Source organism: Sinohyriopsis cumingii, chromosome 2, assembly GCF_028554795.1.
Source record: "Sinohyriopsis cumingii isolate HCF-2022 chromosome 2, ASM2855479v2, whole genome shotgun sequence".
Lineage (NCBI taxonomy): Eukaryota > Metazoa > Mollusca > Bivalvia > Unionida > Unionidae > Sinohyriopsis > Sinohyriopsis cumingii.
In genome coordinates this window covers 83,608,841-83,632,920 of record NC_142962.1, presented here as the reverse complement: position 1 = coordinate 83,632,920, position 24,080 = coordinate 83,608,841, and the positions used below count along the sequence as shown (strand labels likewise).

The 24,080-nt window shown below is 38.7% G+C and overlaps 1 protein-coding gene across 1 annotated transcript in view; it reads left to right on the top strand.

The window, feature by feature from the left end:
* Positions 1-24,080, top strand: part of LOC149805295 (uncharacterized) — a 78,490-nt gene that overhangs the window by 14,795 nt on the left and 39,615 nt on the right. The window contains exons 5-8 of the mRNA XM_089933901.1: positions 1,052-1,234; positions 20,229-20,438; positions 22,627-22,669; positions 23,299-23,462. Of these exons, the coding sequence (XP_089790027.1) occupies positions 1,052-1,234; positions 20,229-20,438; positions 22,627-22,669; positions 23,299-23,462 (600 nt within the window). The remainder of the gene's footprint in view (positions 1-1,051; positions 1,235-20,228; positions 20,439-22,626; positions 22,670-23,298; positions 23,463-24,080) is intronic.

The following is a 24,080-nucleotide window of genomic DNA, read 5'->3' as shown; positions in this document are numbered from 1 at the left end:
ATATCACCTTTGAGACTAATCCTTGTCAACATTTTATAACAATGGTGGCATTCATCACTGCCTTGATTTCTGTATTTCTGTAAGAATTCAAAAGTCATTGGTTTATAATAAATAGACCATTTAATTATCTAAAGGGAGGGGGTAAATGATTGAAAATGATTGCTTTGTTCTGATTTATAGTATTAAAAAATACATAATTCCATTTATTACTTTTTTAAACAAATTTATCTTGTGATGAAAAGAGAAAAAAATATCCTGGTCGAAAAGAACAGTCAACCCCCATATATTAAGACTGAGTCCCTTATGACACACATGCAGTAAGAATTGAACTAGTTCAAAGTTGTGTTTATTCAGCCTCATGACTGTGCCATTACTTCTTAAGGACTAAACATGGTTCGCATTTCAGTATAAATTCAGTCTTTCCTGTTTGCTTGATTGTTTCTTTTTTTTAAACCACAGGTTGTCAATTTGGAATTTAATTGTCCATATGTCAGAAGATGACTTTTCCTTATGTACACTATGATTATATTTATGCTGTTGAAGAGAAGCTCAAAAAGGTGTACCATACATCATGTCAGTGCCTAATTTGTTCAAATTTTTTTTGATAAAGTAAAGTGTAAAATTATTGCAAAATAAGTCGATGAAACTTTTCTAAATAGACATGTACTGAATATATAAGATTTTCACAATTTTGATTGTCCAACTATGTGATCAAAATAAAGATGACAGATTCTTAAGATGGTATCTAGTTGTAAATTACTCTTAATAACTCAGTCTTTCCATGGGAGGTCTTCATTCATTGGCTGTTCAAATGTCTATCATTAGTGTTTATCAGCCCCGGCACAGTGGAGATGACATCAGCCTGTATGCTGTGGTAGTGATTTGTAGGAATTTATCCCTCCACTGCAGAGTGTTATAATGGAACAAACATGAAGGGGATTAAGTCCTCCACCACAAAGCTTGGGGATATGAAAAATCACATGAGGTATACTGTATATATTTACTAAAGGAGTAGAAAAATTTTTTGTATGGTTTTGTCTGAACATTGTAGACTTTTCCTACTCTGGATGGCTTGGTAACCATGGACTGGCAGGGCTTACTCCTTCTAGTGCCCTTTGGAAAGAAGCCATTGATCTGTTTTCTGAGCTCCTTGGACTGGACAAATACTATAAAATCCCTTCTTGCTCCAGAAAGGAAAGCCTTTATGTGCCAGCAAGCAGTGGATGGAAAAATGGTAAGTTTGGTTTGTATATGAGTTTACAGGATGGAATTACTTGTGAAAATATAACATAGAACCAGTTCATACAAAGATATATTTCAGTAACATGAGTAGATTTTATAACATATTTGATAGCATAAGCAGCATCTTTTTGTGGCAACATATAGGGAATTTATGAGGCATGGGGTACAAAATGCTGCTTTTACTTTACTCTCTTAACAATCCTAAAATCAGGTAAAAAGTAAATTCTCAGTTTTACCTCCAATTTGAAATGTTACAATGCCAAAAAGAGTTGATACTGGTACCCATAATATCCGATATGAATGTACTGATATCATGAGGTCACATCAGAAAATGTTGGTGGAAGCTGAAAAGTGTAATTTTAAGCAGAAATATACCCTATTTGGATGATATTTAAAACAGAGTGCATTCATCAACCACTATGTTAATTCTTGTAGATGGTAGTTGAAGCTAATAATGTGAAAAACTAAGATGGTTTGTAATTGCATTCTATTAAAATAATAAATGTTCACTGATCTTGCAATGGTGAACTTAGGATCAGAAAAAATGTTGGAAATTTCCATAAAAAAAATAATTAAAGGAGTTTAATCAAATACAAAATATTTTTTCTTTACAAGGTTTAGAAATATTTACAAATTGCACAAATTTCACAGTTTTCATAAGTATTTGATGCCATTTGTGTTTTTTAAGGCTTAATCAAAGAAGATTTACAAGATGAACACTTATGGTAGCCTTATTGGAAAAAAGATCAGCACCATTTTACTTACAGTGTTACAGTGGTCATCTTTAAAATCTTATCAATACTCCTCTTGACTAATTGGTCATACCAACATAGAGTTTTCACTAAAAGCTGGCTTCTTAGGATGTCTAGTTGGTTCTAAGTAAAATGGTGCTGATTTGTTTTCTAATAAGGCTGCCATGGTGTCCATCTTGTAAATCTTCTTATAACTACTCACAGATTGAAAAATACTATTGCCATGAATTTTGCAGCAGTCTAGTTGGTCCTAAATGAAAAGTTGCTTCTTGTTGATCCAATATGGTCATCACAATGGCTGTCTTGAAAATCTTATCACTACTCCTCAGAATGGATGCTCATATCAACAAAGAGCTTGTTCTAAGTGAGTTCTTAAATGAAAATGGTGCTCTCTAGAAATCCACAAGAGTTACCACAGTGGCATTGTGAAAATCTTTCTATCACTATTCCTGCATGAATGATCAGCATGGGTTTTTCACTTAAAGACTTTTCATAATGTCTAGTTGTCAGATGATTTTTTGTTGGTCCTAAATGAAAGTGGTGCCAGTATGACATCCAGTATATCCATCATAGCAGCTAACTTGAACAAGAATATTCAACACTTGGCACTTGAGCAGCAGAGGGGCTGTACAGACCGAAACTTTTTGCACAATAAACCCCTCCAGGAAACTATTCCTCGATAGAGGGCTTATTTCGACGAAATAAACCCTTCTATTCAGAATACAGGACAAAAAAAAATGTCCCCCGAAAACTCGAAGAGTTTCCAGGGACAAACTCGTTGAGTTTGCACTGACAACTTGGGTTACTTCAATAAATCTGAAACAGTTTCCGTGGCGGGGTCGTTATTGAAAAATCCATGGGTCGGGTCCATCCCCTCTGCTGCTCTGGGAAATGAGTTTCCAAGGAAAAACATTTTTATGTTAGCGGAATTAAATCATTGACAAATAAATAATGGCAAATATTGGAGAAGCACATACGACTAGATTAGCTCGAGAACGTCTCGAAGCAATTCAGAAATTTCTTCCTGTCCGTGATAGTGTCAGACAAAAATTACAACTAAGACAGCAAGCACGGGAAGGCTTTGCAGAGACTACGGAGGAATTATTTAAACCCGTGACCAAAGCTACTGAAAAATCCGCAGCTGTTACCAAAGAGGCTTTAATAGAGCAAAGGAAAATTTTACAGGATATTTCAGCTGGACTTAAACCCCCGCCTCCACCCGATGAAGTTGTTGTGTCAGTACCTGCTGGTAAGCGAGTAACAGGGAGAATTACTGACCCCGCCAAAAGATTTACGCCGGATTATATTGAACTTCTTAAAAATGTACCAGAAGAGAAATTACCTGAGACAATACTGTTAGGATTGATTAGAAGAGATGTGTCTTTAAACCCAGAACACGGTTCTATGACAGATGATAATTTTATCAAATATTCGTATCGTATACGTGAAAATAAAAAACAAATCAGCAGGGACGATACAAAATACGATAGACTTGTAGATGCTATACGTAAACTTGAAATTCCACCATCGCAACCTCAAGAAGAAAAATCACCGTTGCAACACACAGAACGACAACAATATCCTTCACGGCGAAGAGCAATAGATCCTGACCTAACTCCGTTAAGTGAATACGAGGCTGCATCTGAAGGAAGTCCGCGGGGCCAAAAATTCAAACAAACTAGGTCGCCGATAATTAGCTTAACAACATCTTCTGAAAGTTTGCCTCAAGACATTTTATCCCCAAGAATTGTACCATCAACAGGGGAGGGTTTAGGATCCGGTTTTATTGCCTGCCCTAATAATATCATCGATGATGTATCACGGTTGGAAGTTCTCATCGGAGGAAGACGTGCCGGAAACAATTCTCCGGAAATTATAAATGAAGCCGCAGATATCTGTCAGAGACTATTTCAGCGTGGTATCATGGATATCAGCATCTACCCGGGGCTCATTGATGAACTCGCAGACGGTTACCACAGCGACTAATAATTAAATTTGCTAGCAAATTCAGTTAGATAAACAATAATTAAATAAAATGATACTACACGATTCTTTTCGCAGACCAAGAAGTGTCAGAGTAGTAAACTCACGATTACCAGTATACGAGGTTGTTTATGGAGATGGAGTCGGTGATGTTGTTAGGGATTTAGTCACAAGAATCGCTCCGAAAGCTGGACCGTTAGCAAAACAATTCGCGATGAAAGCCGCTGATGTTGTCAAGGATAAAGCCATTGGCACTGTTGGTAGTCTTGCCGGGAAAGCATTTCAATCAATCAAGGATCGACTAGCACAGCTGATACGAAAAAAAAACCCAGTCGAGAGGTTGGTGCCAGTAAAACTACCATCCACTGAAGCTATGCCGGCAAATGTTAGTAGCGTAGTAAATAAGGCTGTAAATCAGAAATTAGCTGAGATCGCAACAGCAGGAATTACCTCCAAAGCGTTGCAAGATAGTGTAACTGCTAATTTGATAGCTGGTAGTGGTTTCCGGTGACGATAACATTTTAATTAGATCATCACAAATAATAATAATGTTTGCACGAAAATCCAATGACGCGTTTGATATGTCCAAACCAGTACTTAAAGATGATTCTGTACATGATTTTCAATATTATTCTTATGAAGCACGTGATCCTAACCAACGCGGAAGAATTGAACTACAGGTCCAGGATACAAGTAGATACTTCTTGCCCGCTGAGGCCTTCATCGAAGTTGAAGGTAGGCTTTTAAAGAATGATAACACTAACTACGGAATCGGCGACCGAGTTGGATTTGTTAACAACGGCATCATGGCGTTATTTAAATCCGCTATTTACATGATAGATGGAAAAGAAATTGAAACAATTCATGATAACGTCGACGTTGCCACAACAATTCTCGGGTTGGCGAGATACTCGGATGATTACACCAGATCAGCCGGACCATCAATGATGTTTGCAAAGGATATAACCGACAGCCCCGAGAACAGGAATGTAACAATGAATAATGCCGGTGACGCAGTTGCATCGATGAACGAAAATTTTAATTTGGGTTTTGCAACACGTAGATCGATGTTAAGTGGAGATGAAGAGTTCTCAGGTGTGATTCCATTGTCTCACATCTTTGGATTCTGCAGAGATGTCCACAAGGTCATATTCGGTGCCAAACACACAGTTGTACTTGTGCGAAAACCTGATGATAATGACGCTATCTGGCGAGATGCTGCTGTTGCCCCTGGTCAGGTAATACTAACTAAACTGTGGTTGTGGATGCCAGTGTTGTCTCCGTCAATCACCGAAGAACAACGACTGTTGTCTTTCATGGACACGGGCGGTAAATCACTGCTATCCTGGAAAACAACAACCACAGACGTTATTCAGGGTGATAATGGTGGGTTGTTTACATGGCATATATCATCGCAACAAGGAGTATCAGCACCACGACATATTTTCATTGCATTTCAATACCGTGCTAGAACAGATAGCCAGGAAAGAAATCCAATGGTATTTGATACACTTGGAGTTTCTGAAGTTTCGTTGAGAATAAATGGGCATCAGGAGCCATCTGAGGATATATTAATAGATTTCGAACATCATCGTGTCGCACGCGCGTATCATCGTCTGATGTCATTTATGGGGCGCGACCTTAATGTAGACACTGGCCTGCAAATATCACAGCGAGACTTTATGAGTTTATATCCGATTTATTACTTTTCGCTGGAACATCTTGATCTGGTTAAACAATCTGTTGTCGACCTACATTTCCGAGCTCGTGTAGGTGTTCCTGCTGGTGGTTACAGAGCGATTGCTGTCATACTCTCCGATAAAGCAATGCTGCTTGAAGGTGTTGGCGGACGAATGAGGGTCATCGACGCTCCAATCGAGAATATGTAACGCAATTAAAATCAAACTTAGGATATAATGTCATACAGTCATGTTAATGTCACCTTGACTTCCGGTCAAACGAAGAAATTGCAATCAAAGAACGCAAGCACGTGCGGGACATCAATAACACTAAAACGAGATCAGATTACTGGTGGTCCAAACAAATTGTCGTTGACTAATACTCAGCTTAAACATTTTAATAAGGCACTAACAGCAAAAACCGGTGTCCGACTTGATTTCTCTGCTGCAGCTATCAAGGACATGACTAAAACCGGTGGAATATTTCCTCTTCTCGCAGCAATACCGGCGTTGATTGCCGCGGCAGCACCAGCCGTAGCAAAAGCCGCAGCACTCGGTGCAGTTGGAACTGCAGCTGGAATGGCACTAAAAAAGGCAACGGGAAAAGGATACAAGAAAAAAAAGGGACGCGGTCTAAGACTACCAGGAACTCCACCATCATGGTATCCAAAAAAATTCTAACGCCGTTGAGCAATTTTGATTTACTCGATGCTGTTAAAAAATTGCGTGTAAAACATTTCAGAGGCGTATTTATGCGAGATCAATTACCGCAACGACCGAATAATCCAGAAACTGGCATTATCAATCTCGACAACAAAGATGGTCCGGGAACTCACTGGGTTGCTTACGCGATCGATCCACGTGGAATTATCTATTTTGATTCGTACGGTTTAGCACCGCCAGTTGAGTTTCTCAAGTATGTCAGCAGATTTTCTAATGTTCCAGTGTGGCAGTCGACGTTACCAACACAAACATTAATTGATCCGCCCATTTGTGGGAGGGAGGTTTTAAATGTTCTTGATGCAATCTCAAGAAATCCAGCAACTCCTCCTCATAAAGTAGTGTATGAATATACCGCATCGAGAAATGCTAGCATTTGAAAAACAGCAATAAGAATAATGGTGGATATTTACGGAAGACCTTTCACACGAGGAGGTAAACCAAGCACAGATGCTGATCTCTCAAAATATGCGACCAAAGATGAAGTCGATAATCTTTTGAATATAGCTGGAGTTGACCCAGATGAAGTTGCTATTTTCCAAGACAGGCAAGGAAAACTAAGAACGAGCAACATTAAGTGGAATGATATAATTCGCAGAGTTCTTGGAGCTACCAAGGATAACTTCGTTGCATTTAGTGATGGCGGCCGGATCAAGGACTCGAATATATCAATCGCAAGCATCAAAGACAGTATTGATAAAGGTGTTGATAAATGTGTGAAAAAAGCCGGTGACACGATGACAGGCGAACTCAGCATGAGCGGCAACAAAATAACCGCGTTAGCGAATCCCGAATCCGACCAGGATGCGTCAAACAAACAATACGTGGACATCGTCAACGGTAAACTAAATACGCTGCGTGCAGAGCATGATGTTCACGTGGGCGCGTTTACAAGATTTCGAAGAAACTTCGTAAAAACTGATGAGGTCGTGGATAAGTTCTTTGGGACTCCTCCAGTCGTCGATGTAAAACTCGCTGATGTAAAGACCGACATTAACACGATCAAACAAACACAGCAGGATATCGTATCGGGTATTCCTGATATCGTTAACAAAACCAGTTTGATTAAAGTTCCCACTGGAGTTACTCCGGGGCATATCACCAACATCGTATTCACGGTATCATCGGGATTCGCAACATGGTCACGACAAAATAACACTATCAAATATACAGCAACAGCCACCGGTGTTTACAGGTTGTCTGTGTTTTCAGCCGCTAAATTTGAAATCTTCACAACATATCCTTGGAGACATTCCACCGATAAGTATTCCGGGGTTTGCACTGTAATACTAAACAGCGGAACCGAGGAAACATTTATGCTTGAAGCCGAGGACGATAGTTTAACAGCAACATCTTACTGGTTTTGTTTGGAATTCGTCGCTGCAACGCCTCAATTGGTTACCGCGTAATTGAATAATGTCAACGACGCCAGATGCTCAACAATATCGATACAATCAAGTCCGTGAGTGGCAATCTGAGTTAAAAACTGTCATCGAAGTAACTAGTCAAAAAGTAAAAAAATACAAGCGCCGCATAACAGTGCTGGATATTATGGTTTATTCAGTATCTGCCGTTGTTGCATCTGCCGGAGCAATACTATCAGCGGTCACTCCGGTAACTGCAGCAGTCGCCGCCACGATCTGTGTTTCCGCGGCCACAACAACAGCTGGAGTTTTCGGCATCATAGCAAAAAAAATATCATCATGTGCTAACACAAAATTACACGATTACACGACAAAATTAAATACAGCCACGACCGCATATCAGAAATTATCATCGCTGATATCATCATCGTTAGACGTGCAAAGTAGCGACGCTACGATATCAGATTCTGAATTCAAACTAATGTCAGATGCGTACAATGACTATTTGAAAACTAAACAAATAAATAATGTCAATAGAACTGCTTCAACAAATAGTCACAAACACAACACCGGTAAGGACCACAATGATCTCAGTGTCCTCGACGACACCAGAATTCGGTATTAATTTTCGAACTCCAATTCCAGTGAGTGAAATCGCGTTAGCAAAGCTCAGTGTGTATCACAGCTGGCCCAATGTTAGGTCGGCATCATTTGGTGGTCTGCAGCCAAATAATTCATTCGTGTTCGGGAAAAGCAAAGCCGACTCCGGCGAACAGGGTGAACTTGACTGGAATACAATTACACTTCCCACTGGGAGTTATCAGATCGAAGAAATCAATAATGAGATACAACGCCAAATAAAACGAATCACCGGCAAGGAAGCCAAAATATCTATAACAGCTCATGAACCAACGCTGTCTGCGGTCATTGAAATCTCAACGCCAGGATACGCCGTGGATATTTATAACAGCTCAATCCGAACATTATTAGGATGGCCAAAGGCCCCCGAGGTTAAACCTCGTCCACCAAAACCTGAAAAATCGGATTTTATGACCTATAAAGAAGCACTACACGACCTCGAGTACAATTATTATTTACTCCTTGCAGATCAATTACTAGCAAGAAAAAGTACTTTAATGCCCGATACTTGGAGTATAAAAGCTCCACGTGTTAAGGGGGGGCAGGAGCTCCGTGTTTACCGTCTAGATGATATAGAATCTGAATTATTTATTCCGATCAATCTAGTACATAAACAACAGCTACAACTCCTGCGAGTATATTTCCAAGATTATATTTCTGATTTAACAAGTCCGTGTGATAATATTATCACAACCATAGAAAAACTAAACAAACTCGCATCGGCCATGGAAACTATAAATCTAAGAATAATTCAGGCTTTACTGGATCTTAAAGACTATATCGATGATAATTATAGACAGATAGCCAGAGCAGATTTTGCAATTAAATATGGTATTCAAGTGAATGATATTTCAGATTTTAAATTTCCTGGATATAACGTGCCCGAGCTGAGAAAATCAGTCTCTGATCTCATCGATCAATCTTTCGAAGATATTCTTGCCGCGTACGAACGAATAAAACCACAACCTGTTATTCTCAAGCACGACAACAGTACAGCATCCGATGGCAGACACATCTCACCCGGGATCGTAAATATCACAGATGTTATTGCGGTCAATCTTGTATGTGACGTCATCGATGGCAGTTACAGCGCATCAGATACTACGACGGCACAACAGGGGTTTATCCTGTATACGTTCACACCAAGAGACCCCCCTGGTTTTCTGATTGTGCAAGAACCAATCAATCCGGTCTATCTACGGTGTCATAACCCGTGGTTGTCAACGATAAATTTCAAACTCACCGACCAGAGGGGGAATTTGATGGACCTGCGTGACGAGACTGTTAGTATAAACTTACTGGTGAAGTCCTAAGTCAAGGGATCCATAATATTTATAATAGTTTTTTTTTCTGCACTGATCCATTTTCGTCATTTTATCGTGCAAATACCCTATCAAAACCAGCATAAGTTATCGTTGAAAGTGCTAGCACGCATTTAAAAAAAAACGGTTGTGTATAATGTATCAACCCGAGTACATTCATGCACGAGTTCATATTCATGATAAGCAAATTCTTTACGAGGCAATAAAAACCGCATTTCAAATACAGACATTCCCAGAACAGTATTTCCCCGTTAAAATAGTTATTGACGTGTATGGTGACGAAGACTTCTTGTTAACTCCGTCACAATTAACAGAGCTACAGCAAAATCATATGATCATAGTTTGGTGTCAACGAGAACAGATTATGAACTATTCTCATTCCTGTATTGATGTTGAAACGCTTAAGCAAATCCTGAAAATCTGAAAGCGCCCTTCACTTGAGAAACTCTTTGAGTTTCCAAGGGCAAAAAAAATAATACACTTTTTTTTTTACCCGTGGAAATGTGCTTTACACTCCAAGCGGGGGGGGGGGGCGCTAGCGTTCTCAGGTTCTACTTTCACTTTGTGCTGTGAGTCACACGCTATGCGGTTTATACTTCCTTGTCGGCCTCGTAGTCAGAAACACTAGTATTTTTGTCAGAAATGCAAGGCATTTCCGTGTCTAGATTCTTTATATAACCTTTTAACCGTCTCACCCTGGTGCTAATTAATTTTCGAGTCTCATACTCTTGTGACAATCCAAGACGAATCTTCTCAACTGCATGGCACAGTGGAATAAATTCAGATACCTGATTTTCAGTTATCCCGGCAAGTGATCTGTAAACACGATCTTGCAAACCCTTAATGAACCTATAACGAGCAGGGAGATTGTTCTTCCCCAAGCGTGATAGCTCATTCAAGGATTCAAAATCTGACATAATTGTTTCAGTGTCTAGTAAAATATTAAAACCTCGCTGTTGTAATTCTTTAATTTCAACAAGTATGGTATTTATATTTTCGTGATTCATATTATTATATATTTTTATATTTTTAATAGAAACACTTTGCATGAGAAACGCTAGCTTTCCAAAACAAAACGAGACAGTCGGAAACATTTATCCCCTGCAAGGGCCTAGATCGTCAAATAACGTTCTAGAACCCCACGAGGACTGCTTCCGACATGACAATACAACATGTAACACGAAACACTTTATCCCCTGCAAGAGCCTCTAGATCGTCAAATAACGTTCTATAGGCTCAAGAGGACGTGTTTAGTGAATTGACAAGGACAAACATATAACACGTAACTTATCCTAAGGACGGACCCCTCTGACTGCCAAGTGACTCAGAGGCACATTTATTTACAAGACGAGACAGCCCTGGCTTCTAGGATCGAGTTCTCTAGCAGGCCCGGCAAACATTTATTTGACAACACAAACAACCTTTACCTCTGATTCGAGTATCACAGCAAGCAAAGGTACAATGAACATGTAATCTTATCCTAAGAGACGGTACAGAACAGACAACCTTTACCTCTGATTCGAGTATCACAGCAAGCAAAGGTACAATGAACATGTAATCTTATCCTAAGAGACGGTACAGAACAGACAACCTTTAACCTCTGATTCGAGTATGACAGCAAGTAAAGGCACAATGAACATGTAATCTTATCCTAACTTATCCTAAGACCTTATCCTATGACGACACAAACATACACAGGTGGGTCATTTTCTACGGTCAGCAGCAGAGCAAAACCATCCATTGAATCGACCATTGGATGGTGCACAAAAGACACCCGCCATTGGCGGATTAAATTTATGGTTTTGCTTGCGCGTGCTGACTTTCGATCGACCCAAAGGTCTTAGGGAGCGATTTCGTATATAACCCAACTGTTACTTGCGAGTTGGAAATTCGCTCTAGCAGTGGGCGGGACTTGTTTAAAATATTTTAATTGTATGTTTTCTTAAGCGCGGTCATATAACAAGCACAGAAGAGCAAAACAGTCGGATATATTCAGTAAAACGAGGATATTGTTTGTAAAAAAATATATATTCTACGGTAAATAAATGATTACATGTTATGAACTCGATAAAATATTTTATCAAGGTGGCTTTCTTAGGGGGAGCAAATCCTCTGACCAGCAACGACAACTCTGCAAAGCGTTACACACTCTCGGAGGAGTTATCGTCGTTTGTGTCAACGATAAGAGTTATATAACAGAATGAAATCTTCTGTTTGAGCTTCTTTGAAAATGCTGTTTTGTAGATCCCATCTGCGACATGCTGTACAGAAGGTGGACAAATACCGAAATACCTACCGGCTGCGCTCATTGATTGAAATATTATTTCTTCACGAGTCTCAACATTCACAGATTTCACTGCTCTTCTTATAGCTGTTTTACATTTAACTCTTCCTCGTATGGTATTCTTGCTCTGAGTGATCGCTTGAAGGTTTTCAATACTGTTATCAAGTCTGTTCCCGTTAATATGATCAATGACAAGGCCTTTAGGGATCTCTCCGTTAAAAACCTCATAGACGAAACGATGACATAAATACCTCCCTTTCCTAACAGTAAATCTTAAATAACCAGCATTATCAACTGTACCAACTTGTTTCCTCAGCCTGTAGTTTCTCACTATGCCATCTCGGTTTGCCTCATAATTTGGAATAGTTGGATGTCGGACGAATTCTTGATTCATTATACTATAAGCAAATCATTGTCTAATTCATAATTTGTCTGAAAACTTATTTATGTAATCACGCTCGCATTTGAGAGCGTTATCACAGTCTGGATTTTTTTTATCATAATACCGTTTTAGTTCTCGATAGCGTTTTCCACCACACGCTGAACATAATTGCGTTTTTCCTCGTACTCCAATGCCGCATCTGATACACGGTATCGGTCCTAGACTCCCACCGCGGACCTGTTGAGCATGTTGTCCACAGTATTCGCCTCTGCAGGGTTTGCTACACGGCGCTGATGAATTTAGTTTGATCCACTTGCATTGGTTCATCATATAATATATTTGTCTATTTAAATATTTGTCTTAATTATAATAATGGGTTTTGAAAGACTATCCAGAATAAAACCCATATCAGGTTCTAGATTCGATCTTGACCGGTTAACCGCTGATCCACGACGAAGAGAGTTAGCAGAGGTAATTGGTGTTATCAAGAATGCCAAAGAAGAGTTTCGTCGTGATGGTGCCGCACACACGTGGTCTTCGTATAAAATTATCCTCGGAAACGCGAGCATTTCTCGTGACCGTATCATTGATGCTACCATGAACGATACAATCGCGCGTAACATAATTGGGTATCTCGACGATAGAAGATATTTCGTACAGATAAAATTTATTGTTGGAGTCGGCGAGGGAACGTGGATTATCAGAGACAAACTAGACCCTGTTCTTGATGCCAGAGGCGTTCGTGGAAAAACCGTTCTGTTAAGTAAAGACTCAAAACCGGGAGTACTTGTTGGGATTGATATACCATATTATGCCAGAGCGTATCCTGTGACCGCAGTTGTTTATGGAATTTATCCGATGAAGAAACCACGCGTTGATAAACTCAAACCGATGAAGGTGTCGGTGTTGAATTGTGTAGCTCAGCGAGTAATGGAACATTTTAAAAATGCAATGCGAGGAAACGGCCTAACACCGCTAAGACAAACTAAAATAACAGCGTGGGCGACACGAGTAGCGGATAAAGGAGCGTCAATAAATGATGTTGCTGAGCTAGAGCGATTACTAAAATTTCCTATAACGGTTTCATCGTTAACCGGTGAGGTATTGTATGAGTGTAAATACAATTCCCGTGGAACACCAATAACTATTATCGATCATAACAGTCACGCCTGGACTGACTCGGTTAGGATATTTCCGCAAGACCGTGTTGTGAAGTATTATCCGGAATTGCAAAGCAATTCTGGGAGCATGTTTGATTTTATTTATCAGATAAGTAAAACCGATCCAGTGTCTGTGTGGTTATTCAGAAGTAGCGAAGATGGAGAATATGATCAGTTTGTGAGACCCAACGGGGAAATATACAGAACAATGGCGTTACAGCAGGAAATGAAAAAACTCGCAGAAAAATATCATGCTGGCAACACTGATACGTTACTGACACACTGTTTTACTGTCCCGGGTGTTGTCGCGCATGTAGCCCGGGAACGAAATTCATGGAGACCAACTCCGAAAAGTTTTCTTGCTGATATCCAGCAGAGCTGTGTCGAATACGGACACGGCGGTTTGTGGAATACTCAGTATGATCACCGCGGTATGATATCCGTGGACATGACGGCGTGTTATCCAGGAAGTTTCCTTGGGCGTGGAGAATGCAGCGAATATTTTAAACGGTTTGGCCACGCTGGCAATACCATGACAAGAGTAGCTGTCAACGGTGTTTTACCCGATTTTGACTTGACCGGATTTGCTTGTGTGTCGTCGTTTAAATTCGCTAAGGATTTACATCCTGTGTGTTATGTTTGGTTTGGCAGACATTTCGTTGAGAAGCGATGGGCACCGATAGTGTTATTGCGATACATGCTTGACAGTCGAATACTGTTGTCGCTGACGGTCAGCGAAGCGATTATATGTTATTGTCGTCAAACCGAAGTTTGGTTGCCAACTCCAACGCCGGTTACGTTAGAAGAAGTCATCGAAGATTGGTCACGAGAATATCCAGAAACTTCTATCGACGCTATCATCAAGAAAGCTCCTGAAGTACTTAAAAGCAAACTCAGAAATGATGAAAGCACAGCAAAAGATCTAGGACGAAGAATAATAGGGAAATTCACTCAAGGTGGAGCGTATGATCATAAACAACATCACAGTCGATTAATCATGGACAAGACTGAATTGGATCTTATTGTCGCTGATGCAGCCACGAACAACATGTTCTGTAACCGCAAAGATGTGTTTCTGTCAAACGGGGAAAAACTAGGGACTGTTTTTAGTTATATTGACGGAGAATCATCTCAGTACATACATTTGAGATCTTCGATGCTGGCTTATGTATCCATAAATTTGTTGTCGATGATCAATAGATTCCCTGTTGCCGCAGTGAGAGTTGCAACGGATTCATTTTATATTGATAAAAAACACTCAGCGCTGTTGGATAATGTTATATCGGATGATCCATCGTGGGGCTCGTGGAGAATAAAGAATGAAATGTTACACGGATATTGTAAATCGGCTGATGTTGAAATCGAGGATGAGTATCGCAGCGCAGAAATATCTTCGATGGTTTCGTCGGGGGCAACTTCGTTGTTGCCGCCGGTGCACGATCCTGTTACAAGACACAAAACAGTTTATCTGAACGGTCCTGGTGGTTCTGGTAAAACAACTCGAGCGATTGAATTATTTAGAAACTCTGACATGATTGTGCTAACACCCACACACAGACTTGCCAGGGAGATGAGACAACGGGATGTTAACGCGTGCACGTATCACAGTTTTTTCAAATACAGCGGCGGCACGTGGACACCTGAACGAATGGGAACGAAATATATTCCCGAGAAAATCATCTGGGATGAGATAGACACTGTGCCGTTGGATACATTAAAACAGTTTCTGGATTGGCTGCTAAAGAAAAATACCGCAGTGGTGATGTGCGGCGATCATGGTCAACCACCCCCATTTACAGGTGAATCTCCACACGAGTGGCTGAAAACTTTTGTAGATTATTATGAGGAAATAACTAACGATGTTAGAGCACTCGATGAAACGCTGAAAGAGTTTAAGGCACTGATCAGGCTACAAACCAATAAAGTCCAGTGTGAGATAATGCGTGAAATAATTCCAGAGACTTCGCTGAGCGACTTTTGGGAAACGTGGAAACCAGGTGATTTAATTGTGGCAAGTAGAAAGATAGTCAGGGACACACTTCAGCAGCGGTTATTTCAGTTACATCAGAAGAAATTTCCCATGTTGCCAGTGCCGTTGTGTTATAGACCAGCTGATACGCGATTGCAGAATATTGATGTTGATATTCCAGGGCGCCTGACTGCGTCGGGTCCGGAGAAACAGAATTTAGTATTAAATGATATTGTCACAGTTGATGTTGATGCTGTTGAACAGGCACTGAAAATGAGCAAATCCCCGTGGACGCTAGGATACGCTATGACCATCCACAGTTCGCAGGGACTAACTATTTCAGATACAACAGTTTGGATTGTTGATGATCGCATCGAGTGGTCAAATTTAGTTTATTTAGCCGTGTCAAGAGTAAGAAGGATAGGTCAGTTACGAAGAATTGTATTAGATGATGTTGTCAACGACAGCTCAATCGCTGATGACACAATAAGAAAGAAATTAGCCGGTTACAAACAGAGCGACAAAAAAAATGGTAGAGAGTTTGATCCCAAACAAAGTTTGGATGTTGAATTTGTAATACAATTACAACAACAGCAGAATAATCACTGTGCGAGTTGTAATTGTTTATTGCTGTGGCAGTATTCGAAAAACGACCCAAGGCAATTCACCGTAGATAGAATAGATAGCAGTCGCGGTCATACACGTGAAAATGTGATGTTGACCTGTCTTGAGTGTAACCGACGCAGAGGTGTTGCTGCAGTTATTTAAATGATTGAATCACTTCAGTGCGGATCACTTTAGTGATCGGGGTGGTAATTGTGTATCCTCGGGAATCACCTGAAGTTGCTCGCGTTTAAATCCGCGTTGAGGAGCAGTCGAATCTAATCTGTAGATTGCGTTTCTCCCAGTTGATCTGGTTATGCTGGATATCTTATGTGTAGTAACACTCCATGTGGGATCGGTTGCTCTTTTTTTTCCTCCTTCTAGTTCGCCTGGTTCGTATAAATACCTAACGGTGACATTACCCAGCAGTGGGGACGCTAGCGTCCCTGGCTGCGTTGAAACATTTTGTTGCTGTTGTCCGCGTTCACTGACGCGGGGTATATATTTTTTTGTGATTGCATTTACAGGTCTCATGTTTGTTGTTCTGGTAATTTCATTATTCAGTGCGGCTATCACGTTTGGCAGTCTTGCAACCCATTCACGAGATCTCGTATCGTAAATGAATTCCCTCGCGTACTGGTATCCGAATAATCTCTCAGCGAGTGTTCTATTAAATCGCTCAACAATTGCCTGATCCCGATGAATTTCAGTATGTCCTCGTCGTATGGTAACGTTATGCTGCTTTGTCAGTGATGACACCGCGCCCTGAAATTCCTTGCCAGGATCAACTTGTAATAATCGTGGCCAGTTTAGAGGTCCTCGTTGATAAATTCGTTTAAACGCAGAGGCGACTTCGGACGCTGTTTTAGTCGCTAACGGTTCTGCTTCTTTGTATCTACTGGCAACATCAACTACTGTTAGCGCGTATTTGTATATTTTTCTACGGACAGTATCATGAGGCAGGAATAGTATGTCAGCCTGATGAACTTCATTGGGCACACTAACATCAAAATGTGCAAAGTTGATTTGTCGAGGTGGTGGTAAGTAGATTTGCCATATTGCTTGTTTTGATAGCCAATTTTTGGCAACCTCGCGTGTTACTGATGCCGCGTTGGCGAGTTTATTAATTGCTGAGTTACCTCTCCAGTATCCGATTGGGGAATAATAAATCGCTTGCATTTTTATTTAATTATCCAGCGCCTAATACTAATTTAGATTTCATCGCTGATCTTACTAACCAATTAGCGAGTGACTCCTTAAATGATTTATTTTTTATGGCGCTTAGTGCATGAATTAATTTCACATCCGCGATATGCCTGTCTTGTAGATCTTTACTTCGATAAGCAACATCATGTATGTGACATGCTGCGTCGATAGCGTTTATCGGATACTCTCCCGGTTTTGGTTTAGATTGTTCATCAAGTCTGATATCTAGTTGGGTCCCTGGACCGCAGTAATTGTATCCTGGGAGATGTTTTTCTCCGGGATACTTTGCCCAGGGAGTTCCGGGGAGCTTTCCAAGTTTGGCTGCAATGTCACCTCCGCTAAATTCTCGCTTTTTTTTTGAAATCTAAATTTTTTTGTGCCACATCGCGTACACTTACCAGAAAGTGCTTGTCTGTTATTTTTTGTTGTAATGGTTGTTAGATCATTCGTAGGGGTTCGTGCCTTACACTTCACACAATATAGATCCATAATTATTATTCTTTATATACAAATGGAAATTACAGATTTTTCTGCGACAAAAAAGAAAGAGCCAGTTAAGCATAATTCAGTGCTACCAAACTCTATCCGCGCGATTATAATTGGGCCATCCGGTTCAGGTAAAACACAGCTGTTGCTGAACTTGATAATGAAGTGGATGAAATGGGATAAACTGTATTTGATAGCTCCATCTGTAGATGATCAACGATGCTATAACGTTATAAAAGATTTTAATGAGAGTGCAAGCGCGCTGAGTAAAGACGGTGAGGATGTTGTTGAATTTATCACTGATATCGAAGAAGCCCCCAGCGTCGAGGATCTTGATGAATCAATTAACAACCTAGTAGTGTATGATGATGTTATGTTGGACAAGCAAAAAAATCCCGCAAGAATATTTTCCCGGGGACGTCACAAAAACACTGATGTGATTTATGTTACTCAGCGTTATACACAAATTCCTAAAGTAATCAGGGATAATTGTAATCTTCTTGCGATATTCAATGGAGTTGATACACATACACTGAGAAATATTCATCAAACCTGGTGTGGTGGCGATATGGATTTAAATAAATTTAAAAATTTCTTCAGTCATGCTCAAAGAAAACCTCACGGATTTGTGACAATAAATTTACACGATCCCAGAACAAGATACCGTATTGGACTTGATACACTATTTGCAACATAAAAATGTTTTTCCTTGGAAACTCATTTCCCAGAGCAGCAGAGGGGATGGACCCGACCCATGGATTTTTCAATAACGACCCCGCCACGGAAACTGTTTCAGATTTATTGAAGTAACCCAAGTTGTCAGTGCAAACTCAACGAGTTTGTCCCTGGAAACTCTTCGAGTTTTCGGGGGACATTTTTTTTTGTCCTGTATTCTGAATAGAAGGGTTTATTTCGTCGAAATAAGCCCTCTATCGAGGAATAGTTTCCTGGAGGGGTTTATTGTGCAAAAAGTTTCGGTCTGTACAGCCCCTCTGCTGCTACTTGAAAGGAAGAAATAGTCTTATCTTGAGTTCCTGGAAATTCTTTTGGGTCAGTAGAACATCAGTCCCTTTATGGAACTCTTGTTTCTTCTTCTCATTTAGTCTAATGAGAGACTAACTGATATGTTCTTGTGGTAAGATCTTTATGAGAACACATATACCACATTTTATCTAATAATCACCCAGTGCATTTTTGAAAACTTAATCTATGAGGTCAATTCTTGAGATAAATTGTTGCTTTTAAATTTGAAAAATGTTTTTTCCATACAGAATTCAGTTCTCAACCATGTTCCTTCATCAAAGATTGTGGATAGCTTACACTATGGATGAAAAGTATTCCTTTTAGAGTTGAAAAGTAAAATGTCAAGGTCGCTATGACTAAAAAAGAAAAATGTTTTTTGCATAATGGCTTCAGCTGTAGTTCAAGAGTTTGCTTGTGCTTGAGATAGACTGAGGACCAACAATTTGGTGTCAAAATGTTAAAGGTCAATGATGTAGTGACTCAGAAAAAAATGGGTTTTGTACTATAAATTGTTTTGCTTGAATAATTTAAGTTACCAAACTTTGCAGATGGCTTGGACTTTGGGTAAGAAAATAAACCTATATATTTTGAGTTTTAAAGGTTCAAGGTTATATTCCATAATAAGTTTCCTAAGAACTTAATGCTTTCTGCACTGTAAGCTTAATTCCAGACTGCATTCCTTGACCAAAGGACAAGATCATTTAGACCTATTGTTCAGTAATCACCAAAGTCATCCATGCCCTACTAGTGCTGTAGAGAGAAGTATCAAACAAAGTGTTGATGCATAATGTACGGTTGACAATACAGTTGTTTATGATAGAATCATGGATTATTAAGGTATATGCAAAAATTCAGTTACTCTCGTTTGTTCAGAGCTATTTAGTCAAAGTTAATGGACAGATATTTTGATGTAATTCCTCATTTGGCTGAGCTGAAAGTAAAATCTTTCATGTAAATATTTGTCTTCAGGATTTCATTTTGAAAGTCATTTTATAAAATATTTCAGTACACTCAATCAATTAAGTATTGTGAATAAAGTTTTCTTGTTAAAATCCTGACGTACATGCTGATGAAGACCAAGTCATTCACTGCATCAAATGAGGTGGTTCATATGAGCTCAAAAGGGGGAAATCAATTATTTATGTCATGCAGACATGTTTATAAGACTTGTTTTATACTTGATGATCAAAATTGTGTCTTGTATAGAAAAAAAAAACAGCTTATGGATTCATTACTCATTCAGGCATTCATTATTTTCTGTAGGTATACTAATACCAGCTATATCTACCATTATTATTCTTGGAAAGCATATAGATTGAGGATGAAGTATATATACAAGGTTACAGATGTGTATCACAATTTAGATTTCATAGGTTATGTCAAAGAATTTTTAAGTTCATGTCTTTCTTTACAGAATGCCCCATTGTTAATAATTTACCAGTGTTACCAGAGTCTTTGGTGTGTAATTTGCCCAACTACTGTACAGGTCTCGACTGCTGTGGTGAACTTGATTTGCTGAAACGGTCTGTCCATGTCTACTTTCAAATAGACACTTGTCAGTATATTGTCAAGGGAGGAATTGAAATGTTTACATTTGAGGAGAATATTCTTGATTATCAGTGGGGTAACTTTTACTGTTTTTTTCTTCAATTTCTTGTCTTTCTGTTCATTTGTCACTTATTTTTGTATGTTATATATTATTTTCTTTCTTTCTTTCAAATAGTTTTCTAATTCACATCAAAGCATTAATGTTATTCACAACATTTCATTATACAAGTAATTTTCTTATATTTTACGTAAATATGATTAAGCATCTGACTGTACTGGGAATTAATTAAAGCAGGCTGAAAGATGTTTGTCAAGAAAGGTAATCAACGCATATAGCCATTTGATAATGTAAACATCCTTTCGCTACACTTAATATTAAATACTACCACTAATTAATGGAATAAGTGATTTTATTATTATTTGACATGAATGGAATTAGTATAAGCCTGTCCTTTAGTAACTTTCAAATGATCGGGTTCTTGAACATTGACAGTAGCATCAGTATGGGCATGAGAAAGCAGTGGAAATTCAAAACGTGGTTAATAGTATGACATAGAGTGTAATGTTAACTTTCATTGATATATGATGCTCAGAATATCAATTGTCCTTCACAGATATTGATCTGTTATGGGTTAATCGACCCTTTTTGCCCTGTAGCTTAATGCAGACTGCTAATTTTGTTAGTGCAACTGGTGGTGCAGTATTTGATGGACTGTTATGGAGCTTGGTAGGTATTAGGGTCTTCACCGGAAGATATGCATATGATAAAAAATATCACTTTGCTGGTGCCATTTTTGTCTTGTAGTTTAAAACATTGTATGACAATTTTGTTACCTCTGTTAGTCTCCCAGTTTTTGATGGAATGCAATGGAATTTTCTGCATATTGTGATTATCTCCTGAAATTTATCAACAAATCACTTTACTCCCACAATTTTTGTTAGAGTTATTGCCCATTTTGTCTTGTTGCTTACTGCATTGTATGACACTGTTGCTAGTGCAACTAGTAACACATATTTTAGCTGTACTGGTAAGAAAGCAAAAGAGCACATGGGATGGTCTTTTTTTCCTCATCTGTTGTCCATCTGTCCATCAGCACAAGTTTATTATGGCTATGCCTAAACTGCTTGAAGGATTGCCACAAAACTTTACACTGTTAGTGTTAGGACTGGTCGGCCTGGTGTCAGGATAATGTGACTGGGGTTTTACATCATGCTACATGTCTGCTGCATGATGCCCCAGTGCTAGACATCACTTTAAAGTGCCACACTGCAGACATTGGAGTGATATGACTGAAAAATTGTGAAAAATTGTTAAAAGCTATGTTAAAAATCCAAATCACACACACACACACACACACACACACACACACACACACACACACACACTGATAGTAAGTCCAAAAAGAAAGTACTGCTGCTAGGACATCTGATATGGCAGTGATAGTGGGTTGCATGTCAATCTTGTTATTGCTACCACTTCTGAATGGATGGTCATATCAAAACGAGGTTTTCACTAAAAGACTTCTTAAGTTGTCTAAATGGTCCCAAATGATACTAGAGCCAATCTGACACACAGTATGGCTGCCATGGTAGCCATCTTTAATATCTTCTTATAACTACTCCTGAATGGGAGGTCATATTTTAGTTTTGTTTTGATGGGTTTTAATGGCACGTTTAGTACCATTTTAGCCTGTATGATGCTAAGGAAATGGGAGTTAAGTTCCTTTCCCAAAGACACACAGTGGCAGCCAACCTGGGCTGACCTGGGCAGGTATTGAAACCTGTGACTCTTGAATTAGAAGTACAGCACTCCTCCAGCTGAGCTTCTGTATAGCTTTTGATAGGCATATTGAGATGGAGATTTCTCCAGATGCTTCTTACTATGTCTAGTTGGTCATAAATTAAATTCTAGGCTCATATTAATAAGGGTGTTGTGTAAGTTTTACTTGAAGCTTTTTAAGTTATAATGCTGCATAGAATAGACACATAATTCAGATCATAATAGTCATGGAGACGATTTTTGCTTATAATATTGAAATTGAGAGAAAAATTGAGAAAGGCTATTATTGTCATGCCCATCAAAATGAAACATTTCCTTTGTGTTTTTTTTTCTCTGATCGTGATATGGTTTTAATATATCTTGTTTTTGTGTTCAGCTATGTTTCATACAATTTTAAGGAAAAAAGTTTTTGTTCTTGGAAATGCTACTTCTGAGAGGTAATGTGAAAACTCATTTTATTATTTTATTATTATTAATTTTTCAGGTACAGTTAAAGAAATCGAATTGCTTCATATTTTGAAAATCAGGTAATCATACAGTTTGCTGTTGTTATGAACAAAGTTTAGGCTAGAAAGCCATCATTAATTTGAATTAAGATTTTTTGAAAATTACCATTTTTTAATTATGAATAAGCATCAGTTTTGTCAGAGTTTTGGTAAGCATTGTATTTGGTAAAAATATAATATAAAAATTATGGATCAAAAAGAATACAGATTTGTTCTATTTTCATATAATGAGATCTTCTTATTTTAGAGCCCTTTATCAGACCCAATATTGACCTTTTCCACTTGTCTGTCCATTCATTAGTCTATCCATTCTCTCCTCTTGTAGCCAGCATCATTTAACAATGTTTAGTTGTTTCCAAAAGCATACATTTTCCAAACTTCATTTCTTTAATTATGAAGCTAATATATATCAAATAACAAAGAGTGAAACTTTTAATTGATTTTCCCTTTAATTCCTGTATAGTACACATAATGTGGAATTTGGTTCCAGTAACCATGACAGATAGAGGAGTCATTCAAGAATTGTTTTTCACCCACTTTTGGAAAACTAGCTTTGTCATGATAAAACATGGAAGGATAATACATAATTTTGTATGTTGGTCATTACTTTTACAGGCATGTATATCATGAATTTTTCCTGACGTTTTTAGATTTAAACTTGAACGCTTGGATGGAGAAAAGAAATTTATTGCTGACTTGGACTTTGCTGTCTGTATGGAGGGCAGTGGACCATGTCAGCTTGAAATATCGGCCATGAAACAGACATTACTACCGCAGCCATTATGTGACATGAACATGAAATTTGGTGTAAATGGTGAGTCCTGTCATGTTATGCTCTATGCATTTTTTTAATTCTGATCAACTTGAACTTTAATTGAAAACTTGTACATGTTCTGCAAATAAGTAAGATTTAAATGATGATTTCAGTGAAGTGAGATAATAAATTTACATACTTTACAAAAATGTGACGTAGATCAAATTTTATTGGTTAAATTACATTGTGTACTTTAATAAACTTTAGACCACAGAGTTGTTCTGTGCATTTGTTTCATTCAAGTACTGACCCACACTCAGCTTAATGTCTGTGGGTTACAGGCTTAGATTTCTTGTATAAAAGCTAATGATTATGGTGGAAGCTGCCTATATCTATCTTTATTAACTGTTTTTGTTGTTTCATTTGTACTAATAATCCTGAGCATGCTAGCATGGGTTTTTTGTAAAAGTTAAGATATTAAAAACAAGTATTTATTTGTCTCTTGAAATGGATGCCTCTTTAATTGTCAATGTGATTCTGATGTTAAAAATTAAGAAAAAAGACCTGTTTGTTTGCTCCATTTGAACTCTTCAGACCCAGTGCTCTTGTTCAACTTTCATTGTATCTATGTTTTGTAATACCAGTGTGCCAGCTATAAAAAACTGAAGGGTGCCTAGG